This window comes from Daldinia vernicosa (genome assembly GCF_022497035.1).
Source record: "Daldinia vernicosa strain CBS 139.73 unplaced genomic scaffold F5Y00scaffold_5, whole genome shotgun sequence".
Taxonomy (NCBI): domain Eukaryota; kingdom Fungi; phylum Ascomycota; class Sordariomycetes; order Xylariales; family Hypoxylaceae; genus Daldinia; species Daldinia vernicosa.
This window is the reverse complement of record NW_025953921.1, coordinates 299,919-317,531: the sequence shown is the minus strand read 5'-3', so window position 1 is coordinate 317,531 and position 17,613 is coordinate 299,919. Positions and strand designations below refer to the sequence as shown.

Here is a 17,613-nt window from a genome sequence, read left to right as displayed (position 1 = left end):
AGAAAGCGGTGAACTAGGTGCAGCGGTCTAGCTGAACTTTCCACCAATCTGGACCCTCTCGCTTAGCTTCCCAGTATTTGATTGGATTGACCGATTAGTATACGCATTGGTACGTACCTTAGGACTGATGTACCTTTCTATGAACTTTGTGAAGATAATAATTTAGCAGACTGAGCAACTCATCATCATCCTACCATTGCCTACTGCATATGACAAGTCATTTTCAACTCTAAATGAGATACGGGACGAAAAGAATATCGTTCGTTTTAATATCATCAAGTAAGAACCGCAATACTGTTATAGAGACAGCACCATATCAACAGAGCATCATCATATGTCCACGCGTTTTTAAGAGCGTGGCAGACTGCCTACTTTATCACATTTATCGCATTGCTGCTCGTGACAAGTGTCAGTTCTAGCAGCGTGTCAACCTCTATTCTCCATTGAATATATTACACGTCACCTTAGTGTCAGTACCAACCACGATGCGGCTCTTCTCTCCTACGACATTTGAGATGCCGATCGTTGATATTCCCACATTGTAAAGGTGCACATTTTAACAACCTCACGAAATGCCGGTGCGGGGAACCCCTACCTAAACAAAATTAACCTAGGTATCGTTATGACAGCAGCCAGTACCAGAAAGCTTCGAAATCTTTTATTATTATACGCTATCCTAAAAGAAATTGCCTGTCGTAGGTATCATATGTGAGCAATGGCAAAGTCCAAAGTAGCTATCATAACTGGTGGTGCATCAGGATTGGGACTGGCTATTGCCAGATCTTTATCTCAAAAGGGTTGGCGAGTACACGTCTTCGACTTGAACGTAATTGGGGAAGATGTCTTAGAGCTTGGTCTAGGTAACTGCGCTTTCCACCAAGTTGACGTCGCCTCGTGGGATTCGCTCTCATCCGCGTTCCATGCTGTTTTCAAGACCGAAGGTCAACTCGACTTTGTCTTCGCGAATGCTGGTGTCATGGAAAAGGGGAAGTTCTTCGCGAGGCACAACCCGTCCTCGCCGCCACCAGAACCAGAAGAACTATCTATCGATGTCAATCTGAAAGGAGTAACTAAGACAAGTTACCTTGCTCAACATTACTTCAGGGCAAATGCGAACAGCGGCAAGGATTGCGTCCTCATTATGACATCTAGTATTGCTGGCATAGTAAGTTTTGATTGAATACTTGTGGTAATACCCGCACCTCATATATATCCAGTATCCTCAATCCATCACCCCTCTCTACTCGGCCGCCAAAGCGGGCATAATAAATTTTATGCGCTCGATTGCCCCTACCTTCTATGAAGAGGACGGTATAAGAACCTACGCCATCTGTCCTGGATCAGTACGAACAAATCTACTGCCTAAGGAGCTATGGGATGCGTATCCACAGGAATACCTAACCCAGATGCAAAAGGTGACCACTACCATCGAATCGCTTATTCAAGGTACGAAGTTTGAGTATTCTTGGGGGCAGAAATTCGAAGAATCGAGTGTTGGTCTCGTTGTTGAGATCTTTGTCGATGATGTATATTTCAGGGGTCCGCCAAATCCCTGTAACGATGGTATGAAATCCATATTGGAGCACATGTGCCCTAGAAAGGAGAAAGATACAGGCGAGAAAGGGGCTTAAGTTTACCTAGTTTTGATAGGTACCTGTTTTACTCCCCGTTATTCCCGTACGTCCAAATAGGTTTCCAGGCCTTTCTTTCCCGCCACCCATTCCCATCAGACTAAATTGTTAAAGAGGTCATACTGTATAACTTTGGTTGGTCTCTATTCATGAATAACAGGCAATGAATGGATTAATAGGAAATCGCTGCGCCTCGGATATTTTGTTTACTCTTAACCGACATGATATTGTCAATATTCCGTATTATTCCACAGCCCTTAAGAAATATTAATATGGCTATTCTTATCATAGAGGAAGCTTATAATTCGAAACTTTTCTATGACTGCTCAAATTCAATGATCATTTGTTGTAATATCACCTGATGTGAAATATAATATTAGTGCCTACCTCGCCTCGAGCACATTTATCGGCACCAGCTAAGAAGGCCTTATAGTGACCGTCTCTTAGTATAGTTATTCTTGGCAAATTTACCCAACAAGATGAACAGACGATATGGGCTAGAACTAATACTAAAGTCTATATTTCTAATAAATACCTATGTAAAGAGCTGTTATTTAAATAATGACCATATGGTCGATTTGTGTTTCAGCTAAAGACATCGCCTACCTTGAGAAGTATCTAAGGTAACAGCGGCTGGAAATGTTTATTCTCTTGCCGGTGTTTGGTTGCATTATGATCTTCCAAATACTGCTGCCTAACGGCTTATCTTTTTTAGGAAACCCGGCTTGTTTCCTCTCTCTTGAACAAGGCCATAAGCTGTTTGGCAAAAATTTGAATCGTAATCTATTTGAGATGTAATGTTCATTACCGCATAGTGTGTGCTTATAGAAGTTACCTAAGTACTAAACGCTGGTACATGTCAATTTACAACGAGCTAGCTTATGACTTTTCAAGCTACCTGTATTAGAATACCTATATCAAATATAAATGAGATGTTGATGAAGACATTGTCGGATTTAATGAGCGAGATTCGTAAAGTCCTAGACCTTATACAACTACCCGATCACCGATTAATCCTGCCGTCTTAGGTACCTAATTTCGCTAAAGGCATAGCTACATAGTAGCGCCATGTAGGGCTGAAGTCCCATTATAACCCGCTGTTTCAGGTCTACAATCGCTATGATAGGCCACTTGATCTTCAAGGGGTATCTGTGGATTCAGGTACCCGAACCAATCAGTCAATTGGAACTCAGAGGCCGCCTATAAGATTTCAAATCCGCAAAACCAACCTTCTTGATTTTGTAGCCTCATTCCTCTTGCTTCGCATAAACGGAAAGCTACCTACCTAGGTACCTATCTATATAACGATGTTTATCTTGGCGTGATCAACTACTGCGGTTTAATATCTATCTATTGCGCGGCTTCTAGGTCGTGATAATTTAGCCCTTGGACATCAACATATCTATCTCCTTACATTTATACCCCAACCGTATGACTTGACTTACATAGACAAGCAAACATCAGGTGGATTTTTGTAATATTTAATTATGACGCACGTCAGCGCAGAGCCCGGCGCGAGGGAGTCTTTTACGACCGAACCCAAAACCTCGGGTACCAGCACGGACAAACCAGAGAACCTGTCTGTTGAGATCGATCAGCCTGAAGCCGTCGAGGTTGGCACCGACACCGACGCCGAAGCAGCAGGTGATGGCACTACGCAGAAGAAGCCTTTGGGGTTCTATCTCTCTTTCTTGGCTATCAATATCCTCGTCTTTCTATTTTCTCTAGACGCTACTACTCTCGCAGTGGCTATTCCCGTAAGTAATTGGTTTACCCCTTTTTACTCCCCTCTACTCGATTTCTCGACTGGCTTTATGAGAATCAAGTCGGAGATGACGGCGGAGATGACCGTACTAACATCACTTAGGGCATCGCGCAAGAACTCCATGGCAGTACGTTGGAATCGTTTTGGGCCGGAATTGCTTACTATCTCGGCCTCGTTGTCAGTCTACCCCTATTTGCGAGTATTTCCGACGTCTTTGGCCGGAAACCCCCGCTTTACGTAGCCTTCCTGCTCTTTACCGCCGGTTCTCTCTCCTTCTCCCTTGCCCAAAACATGGCTGCCGTCGTCGCCGGCAGGGTCGTCCAAGGCCTAGGTGGCGGCGGTCTTGATGTCCTTGGCGAGATCATCGTTTCCGATATGACCACTCTAAAAGAGCGGCCTCTGTACCTCGGGATTATGGCCTTGCCCATTGCTATTGGTAGTATCCTTGGGCCAACTGTCGGTGCGCTTTTCAGCGACTACGTTACTTGGCGGTGGATTGGTTGGATCAACCTACCGCTTTTGGGCGTCGCATTTCCCTTACTAGCTTTCTTTCTTCGTCTTCGGTCACTCGGTTCATCATTCGATGCCAAGCTGAAGCGATTGGATTGGAATGGCATGTTGCTGCTTACGATAGGATGTACCGTGTTTGTGCTCCCCTTGAGCTGGGCTGATGCCTTGTATCCATGGGATTCTTATCAAACACTCGTTCCCCTGCTCCTGGGCGCGGCGGTCATAGCACTATTTGTGTTTTACGAAACGAAACCCGAGGCCCCCGTTATCCCACTTCGAATCTTCCGCTCCCGAACCGCGGCGGTTACCTTATGTGGCGCTTTTATCCACGGTATGACATTATACACACTTCTACAATATATTCCGTTGTCCTATCAAGCCGTCATGCTTGACACACGAATCGGAGCCGCGGTATCATTACTTCCTACTAGCGTCACCAGTGTCCTAGGTGCTATTGCTTCGGTAATTGGAATCGGGAAGGCTGGAATGGGGTACCAGAGGAGGATTTGGCTATCCTGGGGCTTGGTGATTCTGGGGACTGGCTTGTTAATTCTATTAGATCCGTACTCATCAGCTGGTATGCGGTACGGAATCCCTATCATATGGGGTGCAGGGGTTGGCGCTCTACTCCGTCTTCTTCATCTTCCTATGCAGGCAAGCGTATCGAGCGTCGATGACACCGGGCATGCAATCGCCCTATTATTAACCTTTCGGTGTTTGGGTGGTCTAGTCGGACTCGCTATTGGTTCGACAATATTCAGCAGCACCTTTGCGTCCGCGATTGCTACGGTTGGGGAATTGCCTGACTCCCTTAGTCTTCTCAGGGATCCGCACAATGCCATCGCCTTTATCCCAATAATACGGGCTGTAAATCTTCCGATAGAGGACATAGCACCCGTCTTACAAGCATATTTGTCGGCCATGCGCGGCGTATTTTACGCAATGATCGGTTTCTCTGGCCTTGGTCTTGTGACATCTCTGTTGACGGAAGAGTTGAGTCTCCAAAGGACGGAACGCGGACGACAACACTTTGAAACATGATTTACCGCTACGCGATTGAAAGTGGCCTAAGTCGAGCTATGGAAGGTCTACCAGCTTAGCTTGGCGACAGCGGGCCTCTCAAATGATAGGATATTATACTTCAGGAATATATTGATCAGGATATGGGAGGGTATATGATAATGCTAATAGGGGTCGCAACGCCTTTAGATGTTGTTTAATATTAATGATAATAGTAAAGATACGACACGATATACGTATTAGATTAGATCTATAATTAACGAAGAAAAGACTCACGACCGCTAGGTTAGGCGGGCTCTCGTTTTACCATAACACAGCAGCTTTTCAGCCTGCATTAGACACTTCCATGAAACGCCATTTGAATGGATTTAGAATTTTTTTTCTTAATAGGAACTAATTTTTGAAAGCAAAGTACACGTCTGAATTATCACATTGATATCTTGAGTGGCTCTCAGGGGGGTTAATGAATTATAGCAAGTGTGACGATACGCTTTCCCACCAACACGCATTTCCAGACACTACATTATTAAATTTATCACGAGCTTGAATCCTCTCTCATTCTAGGACATCTCGGATCGGAAGACCGCGGTGATAAAACCAGGAGTTCATCGTCTCGAGAGTCTTGAGCCCTTTCTCAACCCGTCGAATGGTATTATTAAGAACACCTAGTCGGTTACCTAAACGATTGATAAAATCTTTCGGACCCTTGACACATTCTAGTACATCTCGTCGCACTGTAAAACTAGCTATTCTCTTTGTGATTTCAATAGTAATTTCAGTGAATTGTAGCGTCGCCGCAGCGACCCCTACTATGCTGTCAGGTTCTATACGGTGGTGATATGTTGAGATGTTATGAGCTTGATACAGCAAATAGAGTAAACGAAATAGACTCGCACCTCTGAAGACAGATTGTTCGATTCTCCGTGCTTTACGGCTTCGGCATCGGAGACGAAGCCTCTTGCCCAATGGCGAATACGGTTTCAGTCACAACTAAGGCATCAACTTAATGATTAGGCAAGGTAGCTTCAATATCACCCATATTTATTGTTGCATAGCACACTTACACACGCTTTTTCACAGAGCCTTACGGGTTTCAGTACATTGAATACCTTAAGTGCCTAGGTAGATAGCCAAGGTACCTATACTTAAGACATTCAGAACAGTATCACTAATGAACTTGTCATGAAGGCTGTGTATCGGTTCTTCCTATTCACCTTTTCGACGACTACTTACGATACAATTGAACAGTGTTCCGGTATAAATAATACCGATCCCATACACCACGTATCTTGAGTGTGACTAGTTCAATCTCCTGAGTAGCTCCCCGATAATAGCCTTCGAAGCATCAGCCGACTCTAGAACATCCTGGAAATAGACGTTTGGCCACATCTCCTCGATATTACACGCCACATAGGTCGCAAGTAGGCTCCTTAGCTTGTCTGGCTCGTCCCCTTTATTCATCGTGTTTTTGTACGAGTAATCGACGAGCTGGGCTACGTCGGTCACTCTCGCCCCCTTGTGGAGGTTGAATACTTTCAGCGTCCGGTGTAATTTGCGTATGCTGAGCCCCATAAGCGTATCAATATCGTAGCAATCTGCAAGGGCGTAAAGGCGTGCGTGTGAGAGGAGCACCTCGGAGTAGTTTTTCGAAGGGTCTGTATTTGAAGTTTCCTTCACTCTCCTATCTGGCTCATCATTAATTTCCTCCTGAAATTTACGCCACATGATGTCCTTGTTTGACGGTGGCGACGGCGATTCGCCTGGGTAGGGCGAGTATTTCCTTGCTTTACTTTTTTTTGTTATACGAAGGGTGTCCCAGGGATCCTCTGGTGATGGTTCGTCATACGCTGAAGCTTCCTCGATAATTCGTTCCCCGTTGACCGTTGGTCCCGGCGTAGAAGCTGTTGCTTCACTGCCTGTCCTTGTGAGTATATTTATGTCAGATAGGTTCTAATGGCATACTCTTTTCCCCATTCAGTACTTCAGGCGTATCTTCGAACGGTTCCGCAGCTTTATAATCCCCTGTATACGCAAACTCGCAGAACCGGACAAACGTTCCCTCGTCGACGTCGGGCCATTCCGTGAATCTCTCCTTGCTTTCCTTCCATTCACCATTGACCAAAGTCCAGAGGGGTTTAGACATCCGTGCAACCAGCTCGGCATGCATTGAGAACTCTTTCTTGTCCGGCCCGACGAGGAATCGGAATGGCTTGGAAGCGGCGATACTGGAGAGTATTGTAAGTTGGTTTCTATGGTAGGATTGACCCCTTTAAACTGCGCTAGTCTTACATTTCATATGGGACGCTTGCCATTTTCAATACTTGGACAAGATAGTTCTAGAAATAAATAATCATCTGAGAGAATTTGAATATTACTTCAAGGACGGATTAGTATTTTGATATTGAAGAGTGAGGCGGGATACCTCGTTTGTACGCAAGGCTCGGGCTGCGGGGTTCTGTAGCAGGCCGTAAACCTGCAGAAAGCCGTGCAACGCTACGAAGGCGATGGGCTATTAACTGGACATCGCAATGTGATATTCAAAACAAAGTTGACTTTGAGTCCTAGGATAGGCCAGCTCCCCAGGTCTATCATATAACCAGGTACCTAACCACTGGAACACAGCATAAGGTAACGCTCAAAGGCATGCCTGCCCCCTAATTGCGAGCAGCAGACGAGCACTGGTAACATCGGAAGACTGCATAAGTAGAAAAACTACCCGGATGCCTGTCAGCCTAGGTACACACGACTCAGCCACAAATTCTGCCTCGTATTTACATCCTCAACCAACTCCACTATGATCCGAAAAGGACATTTACGTTAGTATTTATAGCATATTAGTATAATATTTAAGACGGCCCTCAGGGCACGTCGGCTACTCTTCCTGCTTGCATATTATAAGCCAAGTTAGCCGCTATAAATGAGGCCCAAGTCCCATCTATCCAAAAAGATCAAGTCGTTATCATGCATCCCTTTCTATTATAGCCTATAACTCGATATCAGAAAAGTCGTCGTGGGTCGCCGTCACCGTGGCCAACTTTCTTCAGCCAGAAACGCCGCACCCGAGTCGCCGAAAGCCTCTATAGCCAAATCCGCCTTTTCTTGCGACGAGTTGTATATACAGTCGTTCTCGTCGGAAATCAATTACTCCTAATACCTGCGTGAAGTTCTTGCTTCTCGGAAGTAATTATATTGCATAGGATCCTGTTCGGGCGGCCCGAAGTCCTCTTCCTGCGGGAGACCACCGTAACCCCGCGGGCCACCGCCCAACATTCCTGCACCACCTGGTGCTCTGACAGGAGCAGCCATTGGCATCGCTGCTGCATTTCCTACCAGGTTAGACCCACTATCGTTTGCATGCGCATACAATGGGCTACGTGATCGACTGATACTGGGCTCAGGGGCGTAAGGGTTGCCCAAGGGTTGGTTGTATCCGCTTGGATAAGTCATACCTGCGTCAGAACCAGGTGAAAGTGCTCTGGTCATTAATCCCGGGCTATCTAGCCTGGGAATGCTTGGAATCGTCGGACTCCCCGATCTAGACGTTGGCTCGCTCCCATTCCATAAACTACCAGGCGTCCCGGGGCGCATAACATCATTGGAACGACCGAAAATATCGCCGCCACCATGTTCGGCTGCAAATTCGGAACGCGTCTTATAATACTCGAAGTCAAGCCTTGACTCTGGCACTATTTCAAATCCCGGCAGGCCCGCCATTTTCCCGGGTTTACCAGCATTCATTGGATTCAAGACGTAGGCATCGGAATAGCCAGATGTAGACATGGTATCTCCGGAATAAGCTTCGCGACCATCCGTTAGACGCCCTTTATATATAGAAGCTAGGATATTCTGAGCCTTTGCATGTACCATTGGTGTAATGAGAGGCTTGTAAAGAGCGGGATGACCAAAGCGATGAGCTAGTCCAGCTGAGCGTAATGGATCCTTCTGCATAGTCCCTTCGGGATGTTTTTGAATGTTGCGAGTCGAATAGAAATGGACCTTGGCATCAAATGTTCGAGAACAGTATACCTTGAAGATTACCATAATAAATGGTAGAGGAATGGATGCAAACGCCATTGTGTGGAGTCCGTCACCATGCACCCAAGCCGTTAAGAAGACCACCAGATTGGAAAGTACGGTGCCAAAGACGAAGCGATTGAACAGGACTCGCCAAAACATCCCGCCAGACTCTGTCTTGGTCACAAAGATGTAAAGCAACAGGTACTTCTTCAGCCATACATCGATAGAAAAGTATAATGCTGCAGCCGGAAGAACAAGGGGTTGGAGGCAGCTAAAACCCAAAGCTACGGTGGAGTAGAACAGAAAGTAATTGTAGTAGCTGGCATAATCGAAGGACGGAGGTGCCGTCAGTTCGATCATCTCCCTCGGCGTGGGACTCGAAAATTTGCGCATAAAGAAGCTGTAGATGAAGGTCCACAGTTGGGCTAAATCGATAGCAGCACCCAAGTTCCTCTGCAATAGCCAAGTAACCCAGAATGACGAGATATCACACAACGATATAAAGAGGGTTATGCCGAAATTTGACAGCGTATCCCAAGCCTTCTGCGGGTCGCTGGCAACAGACGAAACCAGATTCCAGATAGTGCTGAAAAGACAGAAGACAATTAGGTTGTTGAAGACGAAGAAAGCATACAACTTAGCAACGACATGACGCTCACGTCCGGTCTTCGTGCGATCACCAGCTCTAATTGCAAGTCGACGGAAGATAATAGGAAGCACCAGGTAGACCAAAGATAAGATGGCCGGAGATGCCACACCCTGAACGATGGACCAGAACCCAGTATTACTGGACAACTGGACCTGAAAGTCGTGCCAAACCAAACCCAAGTTACTTAGATTGACTAAGAAAATAGCAATCATGGCACTAGGCGCAATCCAGACCATCGTTAGTAGAGCAATCCAGAGGTTGATAATTATCCTTCTCCAGCTTCGCGTCGCCGGGGTAAGGGGCATGTTATCCCATATGATGTCATTCGGTCTGGGAGCTAAGACGACGGTAGCACCATGAGGTTTCTTCTTGCGCAGGGCGTATGCGATACTGTGGGCTTCGGAAATGTCGTCGTAGCTGGCAAAACCGTAAGATAAACTACTGCGTTTATCAATGTTGGCCCGGGCCTCCTTGACTTCTATTTCGAGTTCTCTTATTCGCTGGGTGAGGTATTCAATAGCATCGACTTTCTGTCCCTTCGGATAAGTGCTGTATGATGGGTCCTTCTTGGAAGGATAGCACACTGGCCGAGCAGGTGGCAAGTTTTGGGGGTCTTTGAGATATATGGCCAACACCTTCTCGAGCTTCCGAACGGTATGGTCGTGTTGCTGGATTAAATTAGGTAAATCCCTAACGTTGCGAGCAGCGGCTGTCCTAGCAAATGAAGCGTGCGGAATAACATCGTCGATAATCCTTGCAATACCTTCATCACTGGCATATTTCCGGGGAATATCATTCAACTATTCCTGGTAAGTTTTAATATAAACGATATACGGGAAACGAGGACTTACCATTAGAGTCCGGGCGGATAAACTTTGCTGGTACTCTTTGGTTTCAAAATACACCCGTCTGAGCTTCAAAACTTCCCTATAGTTCCACCACAGAAACCCGATGATGACGAAGTTAAATATATAGCCTGTTACCACAACCGCCCAGATGGGTTGATCGTTGACATTGGAAGGCGTCAATCTCATGAACCATCTCTGGTTGCCTGTCTTGTCGCTGTTAAGAGTGTAATAGACGGGGAGGAGAATTCCACATCCAACGACAGCAAGCACGAGAAATATGTTGCGACACATGGTTGTGAATCTTATAAATATGGCGGCGTCCATGCCGGCGTGGGATATCATATCTTTCTCACTCGTCTTCCATAACGGCGGGATCCACGCAAGATATCCCTTGCCAATCGGAGGTGGCGCATGCTCTTCGTCAGCATGTTTTAGCTTCGGTGCATAGACAACGGAATTATACGGTCGAACAAACGAGAAGGCGATGGCGATAAAGAGTGTGAATCCTACTGATGTGCCCAAGGCAGACCAAATAGCACCATCCGTAAGCTACGATGAAGTTAAGTTAGCTATATATTCCGGGATTGAGATACGTATGTAAGCAGTTCGATCTAATTACCGTTTGTTTAAAGGGGTTCCGCAGCAAGTCTAACAACTCCTCAACCGGACTTGGATCGTCCCTGGGTAGCAGGAACCGCGCATGAGCCCAGACCTCCATCCTACTGCCGAAGTCTGTTTGAGTAGCCTTCTGTGGCCAGTGGCGGAAGTGGGTTCCAAAAAAGTCGGTTTGGGGCCTGAAGAGGCAACTTCGGCGGCCAATTATTTAAGAAATGTATTCAAATTCGTAAATTCGTATAGGGTTCATCCGCGGCGTCTATAGAGCATCTGATAGCCCAATATCTTATAGTGATATATATGTTATCGTCGAGCTCGGTGGTGAAAGTATCTCGGCGTCTTGTAGCCTTCCTTGACGACAGAATACAAGCTCTTATTCCCTTATTCTCTAACAAAGGCGTTCGTTATAGTCGAGACGCTACTTAGGTCGAAATGCACAAAGCGGCTGCAAACGAGCGACGCGACCGCAGGAATAAATTGAGGGTCGAACAAGTAACACGAGCGAAGGGTGAAAGAGATATCCTATATTACGTAGGTAGACTTGAGGTATCGTAGATGAAGGTACGTAGTTGGTGTTGTTGGTTGTTGGTAGGGAAGAGAAGATGGAGGAGAGCCAAGATCGCGCCTATCAAGATCTGATAGCGGCGTGGGGATAACGACAAGATAATAGGTAGCGATAGGTTAATGTAGATAGGTATGTATCTACCTGGTAGTTGAACATGTACCTAGGTATGTAATAGGTATGTATGTACTTGGGTTCTATCGAACCCGGTATGCGTGTATGTAGAAAAGAAGGTATCGTCATATACAATGAAGAAAACGAATGCCTAAGGTTATTTGAGAAATTTTGGAAATTTCAGGAACGTTGCACTGATAACTTGAGTCAGGATCCCTTCTGAACCTTTTAGACCCAGGGGATATTTGTCTTGTACCTACTTCGTACACTACATTGATGGAATGACGAAAGGCCGCATTGCCGGCTGGGAGACTAGCCCGCTCTGGCCCCAAACTAAGCAAAATTTAGGGCGACTTTAGTGAGTGCTAACTATGCAATTATCAAATCCGCTAAGATCGTACCTGTTTCGACGGCTTCCAATTCCGAGTCGTGACGAGCAGTTTTCATTTAATGAATTACCACAAAATAAGCATTTATCAGATATAGATCGATAGATTGGAAGATTGGCAGGTTACAGCTATTGGAAGTTTAGGTCTGTTCCTGCAATTAATAGCCTATTCCACTTCCAAGGTCTCCTTGCTTCCACATATCAAGCTACATACAGATGATCCCTCACTTGCAATCATACGTCGTATAGTTAATACAAGAATTTTCAACTTTTACGAGCAAGAGCATTTTTAAATACCCGCGTGTTAACACCTAATAAATACATACACAATGCTTAAACGTTAAACATGTACATAGTCTGTGCAAATATCGAAACATCCTGCCATCTCACCCTTAAAGAAGCTTCAAATGAAACTTAAAGCCAAACATTTGTGTCCAATCACATAACGAAACCACTCAATCCCCACTCACAAGTTCTATTTTTGACTGGTCTATCCCTAGGTGCCATACTGCCGCATAGCCAATGAGACCGTAAGATCCGGGGGGTGTCTCGGTGGGGTCATTCTACTATGGTTATATGGGTAAGTTTAACAAGTGGGCCGAGTATCGCACTAGACATGGAGTATATTTTCGGGAATGATAATATATAAAAAAGTCAGCATTTGCATATTTTTATGCTTAAACGGGTCCATTTCACTTTGTACCTGTAGGTTTAGTATGGTAAATCAGCACTGAATTGGTATAGTCCTTTGACTAGCTCGCCCCACGAATACCTGACCCACTCGTTAAACTTAAGCCTGTAACCATAGTAGAATACGAGCTCGACCGCCAGCTAGTGTATGTATGCAAGACATTGTTGGCCTCAACGTTGTTTTTAAATGGCCTTGCGCGCAGGTCATTTTGTCTTATGTATCACGCGCTTACAGACGCGTGAATATAAAAATAAATCGCTTGATATAGTACGGATTTAGAATACTCGAACTGATCAACCATTATACATTCGACGTATGTACAAGGTCCAGTACCTAACTACATATCTGTAACGTACCTAGTAAAGGTCGCCGCCGATCCCCCGAACCAGGGTCTCGGGAATTGGGGCTTATAATCCACTATGTAAGAACCTCCTCCTTGGCAATGCGTGAATCTAGCTTTAGAGGTTCCTAAACTACTAAACGACAGCCAATAGAGTCTTCAAGAATTCACTCATTACACGTACACACATGTACGTATATACGGCATTTAGTCGGTAAGATGTTGCGGCCGGAGGCCTTAGGCTAAGAAGCCGATACGCTCGGCCGGCTTAGTGCTACCATGCTTCGGATATCCCGCTATACCGCAAGACGGTATTGTACTACGGCAAAATCTCTCGCGCGGCTCAAAACAACGGTGCATTCACAAATGCATGTGCGGATATCCCAATATCTCTTCCGCGTATCCGTTAGGGTCCATGTGGGCGACCCCACGTGACGAAAGATATCAGTACCAACAATTAACTACTCGTGGGAAAGGTGGGAAAGGTGGCTCCTAATCGATGATATAAACGCGTACCAAATTATGAATTGGTCGTTCCTACACTAGAGGCCTATCCCCAGAAATGCGCCGCAATAGCCGAGTGAAAGATAAGGCCTTTTCAGTGAAGATTTCTGCTTGCATTATAAGAAGTCCCTCGCGCATAATCTTCATATTCACTCATGAATTCCTTCACTCTAAAGCTGACTTTAATTTCCTCCAGGATTGATTTTACAGCGTTTAGACCGAAAATGAAATCTGCTGTTCCTAGTGGCTATTCGTTTTTGGACACCTAAGTCTACGTACGTTAAGAGTCTTGGAGAACCTTAATCAGCGATATTGGCCAAGCGCGACGAAGTGCAACATAATAGTTATAGCGCCCAATACATGTTCGGCATATTATTAATAATTTCTCACAGAAAATCAAGCTCTGGTGTTGAGTTGCACTTACACAAGTAGGGCTGACCGATTACCTTACAAGACAGTATTTGGTATTGGGAGGACTGACGCCAAGGTACCCCGTCTATGATACCCCGTAGGAAACTTAGATCAAATTTATATCAAAGGCCACTACTACTGACCGGAAAATGCACGTTGGTAATGCTCTTTACCATTTATTCCTATCTACAAAAGGCCACTTATATAGAGGCATGTTACACAATCCATGCTTATAAGGCGACCTTCGCCTCCTCAATACTGCTTCAAAGTGCAAAGTTACCCAAGTTACTCGAATATATCTCTTAATAAGATGTCTGCGGATTTCAACCATGATCCGGGATTCTAAGCCCTCAGTTACTCGTTTGAAAACACCTGATGAAATTTAACAACTTGGGTAGGTACCTAAACTAATGCGTAAATAGTGACTTTCAGAACGAGCGTACGCTTGAATACAGTATTATCAGATATCTAGCTAAGCTCTCAAGCTCTCTTATAACTAAGCGCCGAGTTAAATATTGGAACTAGAGTAGCTTGGAGAGGGGCGTAATTTATAAGAAGCACGATAGAATTGTGGTAGAATTATCTGAAGTTGAAACATCATGTCTACTAATATATCCAGGCAATTCATAACAAACAGTATCCCTAAGCGGTAGACCCAACAGTTCGTTCGAGACTTCTATTAGTTGGGAGGATACGATTGAATACGGCGGTATACATCATTAACTATTATACGGCCTTGGAGAAACATCAATTGAATTAGATACTGGCTCGTAGTTATGGACCTGGATGATGATGATGATGATAACGTTTACGTCTCTTGGTCTGCTATGTATGTGCTACCTACCTACGTAGATACAGCGGCGCATCTCTGGCGGTTTGGCCAGGTAGTTATGGACCTGGAGTATGTTAGAAGGGAAGTTAGCCTTGCTTCACTCTCCGTCTAGCCGTGGTGAATAAGCATATCGTGTCAAGGCCATATATTTCGGTTATTTATCTTCTACGCAAGATTTATTTTACGATTCTATTAACCCTTTTTGTAGGATACTAACTTGTCCTATCGTCGGCTAGCTAACGCTACATTGTATTGCGTCGCACTACACACATTCCCATCGCACAGGCCTCTGGTTTTCCTTCCAAGTATCCAACGACAAAAAAGCGAATCGATCCATATCCTCGATCATTCGAGTATCAATATGTACAAAATAGGACGAACGTAAAGCATTATGCCTCACAGGCCTGCGAACAGAAACTCCCACCGGCGCCTCCCATATTCCCAGTCCAAAGTCTTTTAAGATAATCGAATCGATGCATAGGAAGGGGTTAGAACGAACCAAATTCATTCATCATTTTAGTTTAGACGATTTGATCCGCAGCTCCTTGGCTTCTAGTCTTCCTTGCCGTCCTGCCAACGGGGACTGGTGCCTTTTTATCCTTCTTTGACTCTTTCTTTGGTCGACCAACTTTCTTGGACGTACCGTTAGTATTAGCTCCATTGGTCTTTTGCTTTTTCTCGGCCGGCGGTTCTTCCGGAGACTCCTCCTGCGTAGCGTCGCCATTAGATGCTTTGGATTCACTTGGCTTGCGCTTCTCTCCAGTATTTGCTTCTGATTTATCAGGCTCGGCAGTAACTGGTGCTGGTTCGGCTTTCGGAGTGTCATTTGCCGGTTCTTGGACGGGCAGTGCCCCAGTCATCTCAGCAGGCTGGGATTCAGCTGCGGCCGGCGTATCTTCATCGCGAACCTCTTCGATAGTAACGGGCTTAGGAGGCTCTTTAGCTTCACCATTTGTAAGTGATGGTGTGTCAGTTGCTATCTCCGTAGTAGTAGACTCTGCAGGCACCGTTTCGGCCGACTTCTCCGGCTGCGAAGCCAATGTATCAGCAGCGTCCATCTTCTCGATCAATTCCTTTGAACCAGTGGTAGCAACATCGTTTTGCGCCGGGGTTTCGGAGTCAGGTGCGGTCGCCGCCCCGGGAGCTGCGGTATTGGTCGCGATTGATGGCTCCATAGATTCTTCTCCAGCATTTATGGGAGTCTTCGCAACAGGAGGGATACTGGGTTGCGACGCAGATGTTGCTGCTTCGCTATTCGCGCCTAGTTTAATACAGTTAGTGCACTGTGTTGAATATATTGCGACCCAGTCGCACCCAGTCGCATAACCGTATAAATGCGCATGAGCTTTTAAAATGGCTCAATTGGGCTCGAATAAGGGTCGCAAAAGCATCTACGATATATAGACCGTAGAGTTAATAGAAATAATACCTTTTTCGATGCCGTTGGTAGTGATGTCGGCCATGTTGATGACGTCAGAAGAGGTAGCTGAAGAAGATGCACAGTGTGCGATAATTTGTTTAAGGGGATCGGGGCGAAAAGAATGCGCAAGCTAGAAAGTATAGCGATTTAAAAGTTTCGATGGAAATTTGGTGTTGAGTGTTATAAGGCTTTTACAGAGAGTTACTAGAAGCTGACATGAGAAGAAGAGAAAAAAGGAATAGAAACGGAGGAAAATCGAGGTTTGAGGTCGACCAAGCTTCTTGATCCATCTCACGGTTCAGTAGCACGAACCAATCAGAAACATCGACGGACCGGGAAAACTATTAAAGACGAGGAAGCTTCCATTCCACATCCGTTTACTCTCAGATCCTTACGCAACCGAGACACAAACATGCATATGTATGTACGTAGAATAAATCGAGCAGGGGGGAGACAGGGGAGGATCATGGAAGCACGAAGAGCTATGTAGGGAACACTTGCATCCGACGACCAATGAAAGACCAGAAATAGGGCCTAACAGGGCCGACGGGGCCAATGAGGGGAAGCTGCAGAATAATTGTGAAAGCTGGAACCGGGGGAGATCTAGTCGACCATGAGGATTTGCGGATTTATAGAATTTACCCAAGAGAATTATCAGACCACATCTGTACCCAACAGTACGGCATATACTGTAATGATACTGTAACGTACTTACGAGTATCGAACATGATGTTCATTACCTATATAGTTATTAGTTGACTATAAATTGTAACTAACTACATAATAAAAGTAGAGAGAAGATGGACCGATGTTAGGTAACTACCTGCTTCAAATATTATGGGAGGACGGAAACCATTTTGAATGTGAATGTGAATTTTCATTTGTCAGCTTGTGGGATGACGTTTGCGTCGGACATAACTATCTGTTTTCAGAGGACATAGTATTTAATATTATATTCGCACAGTCTAATATGTAAGAGGAATAACTTAAATAGACTTGACGAATAATATAACTATTCGATCATGTTAAGCTTCGATGTCGTAAGGCGAGTTCCATTAGCAAACTTAATATTATACATTTACCGTAAGCTGAGGCTCTCGTAGAAAACAGCGTGATAGGCGGGTTTTGAGAGATGGAGATTGACGATCCCCATTGGTAAAAGGTTGAAATCTTATTTTTTAATGCATACGACATGATGATTGAACAATTCCACAAAATTCCGATCCAAAATTTATGCCGACTTAGCCGATATTCTGCCACCAAGTATTAAAGGAATATGCACCTACCTAGTCATTT

At 45.1% G+C, this 17,613-nt stretch overlaps 5 protein-coding genes across 5 annotated transcripts; 2 read left to right on the top strand and 3 right to left on the bottom strand.

The window, feature by feature from the left end:
* The first annotated feature begins 179 nt into the window (after positions 1 to 179).
* Positions 180 to 1,924, top strand: F5Y00DRAFT_226148 (3-beta-hydroxysteroid dehydrogenase). The gene is made up of 2 exons (XM_048006286.1): positions 180 to 1,165; positions 1,218 to 1,924. The coding sequence occupies exons 1-2, from the start codon at positions 716 to 718 to the stop codon at positions 1,629 to 1,631; spliced, it is 864 nt and encodes a 287-aa protein (XP_047868743.1). The 5' UTR covers positions 180 to 715; the 3' UTR covers positions 1,632 to 1,924.
* A 974-nt stretch (positions 1,925 to 2,898) lies between these two features.
* On the top strand, positions 2,899 to 5,222 carry F5Y00DRAFT_155051 (MFS general substrate transporter). Its single transcript, XM_048004598.1, has 2 exons — positions 2,899 to 3,388; positions 3,499 to 5,222. The coding sequence occupies exons 1-2, from the start codon at positions 3,119 to 3,121 to the stop codon at positions 4,945 to 4,947; spliced, it is 1,719 nt and encodes a 572-aa protein (XP_047868742.1). The 5' UTR covers positions 2,899 to 3,118; the 3' UTR covers positions 4,948 to 5,222.
* A 901-nt stretch (positions 5,223 to 6,123) lies between these two features.
* On the bottom strand, positions 6,124 to 7,668 carry F5Y00DRAFT_155049 (uncharacterized protein). Its single transcript, XM_048004597.1, has 3 exons — positions 7,216 to 7,668; positions 6,889 to 7,151; positions 6,124 to 6,842 (listed from the first exon to the last, which is right to left on the bottom strand). Exons 1-3 carry the CDS (start codon positions 7,236 to 7,238, stop codon positions 6,226 to 6,228), a joined length of 903 nt encoding a protein of 300 aa, XP_047868741.1. The 5' UTR covers positions 7,239 to 7,668; the 3' UTR covers positions 6,124 to 6,225.
* A 33-nt stretch (positions 7,669 to 7,701) lies between these two features.
* F5Y00DRAFT_155043 (DUF221-domain-containing protein) lies at positions 7,702 to 11,420 on the bottom strand. The gene is made up of 3 exons (XM_048004596.1): positions 11,060 to 11,420; positions 10,444 to 10,989; positions 7,702 to 10,392 (listed from the first exon to the last, which is right to left on the bottom strand). The coding sequence occupies exons 1-3, from the start codon at positions 11,156 to 11,158 to the stop codon at positions 8,074 to 8,076; spliced, it is 2,964 nt and encodes a 987-aa protein (XP_047868740.1). The 5' UTR covers positions 11,159 to 11,420; the 3' UTR covers positions 7,702 to 8,073.
* A 3,998-nt stretch (positions 11,421 to 15,418) lies between these two features.
* On the bottom strand, positions 15,419 to 16,360 carry F5Y00DRAFT_258066 (uncharacterized protein; the record flags this gene model as incomplete). Its single annotated transcript, XM_048010643.1, has 2 exons — positions 15,419 to 16,158; positions 16,327 to 16,360. The coding sequence occupies 2 exons, from the start codon at positions 16,358 to 16,360 to the stop codon at positions 15,419 to 15,421; spliced, it is 774 nt and encodes a 257-aa protein (XP_047868739.1).
* Positions 16,361 to 17,613: the final 1,253 nt, after the last annotated feature.

Coding starts and splice junctions, on each gene's coding strand:
- F5Y00DRAFT_226148 (XM_048006286.1), top strand. CDS start 716: ATGGCAAAGTCCAAAGTAGCTATCATAACTGGTGGTGCATCAGGATTG. Junction 1,166..1,217: donor CATCTAGTATTGCTGGCATA/GTAAGTTTTGAT, acceptor ATATATATCCAG/TATCCTCAATCCATCACCCC.
- F5Y00DRAFT_155051 (XM_048004598.1), top strand. CDS start 3,119: ATGACGCACGTCAGCGCAGAGCCCGGCGCGAGGGAGTCTTTTACGACC. Junction 3,389..3,498: donor CTCTCGCAGTGGCTATTCCC/GTAAGTAATTGG, acceptor AACATCACTTAG/GGCATCGCGCAAGAACTCCA.
- F5Y00DRAFT_155049 (XM_048004597.1), bottom strand. CDS start 7,238: ATGGCAAGCGTCCCATATGAAAT. Junction 7,152..7,215: donor GCAAGCGTCCCATATGAAAT/GTAAGACTAGCG, acceptor AATACTCTCCAG/TATCGCCGCTTCCAAGCCAT. Junction 6,843..6,888: donor AGTACTGAATGGGGAAAAGA/GTATGCCATTAG, acceptor TCACAAGGACAG/GCAGTGAAGCAACAGCTTCT.
- F5Y00DRAFT_155043 (XM_048004596.1), bottom strand. CDS start 11,158: ATGGAGGTCTGGGCTCATGCGCGGTTCCTGCTACCCAGGGACGATCCA. Junction 10,990..11,059: donor GGAACCCCTTTAAACAAACG/GTAATTAGATCG, acceptor ACTTCATCGTAG/CTTACGGATGGTGCTATTTG. Junction 10,393..10,443: donor TATCCGCCCGGACTCTAATG/GTAAGTCCTCGT, acceptor TACCAGGAATAG/TTGAATGATATTCCCCGGAA.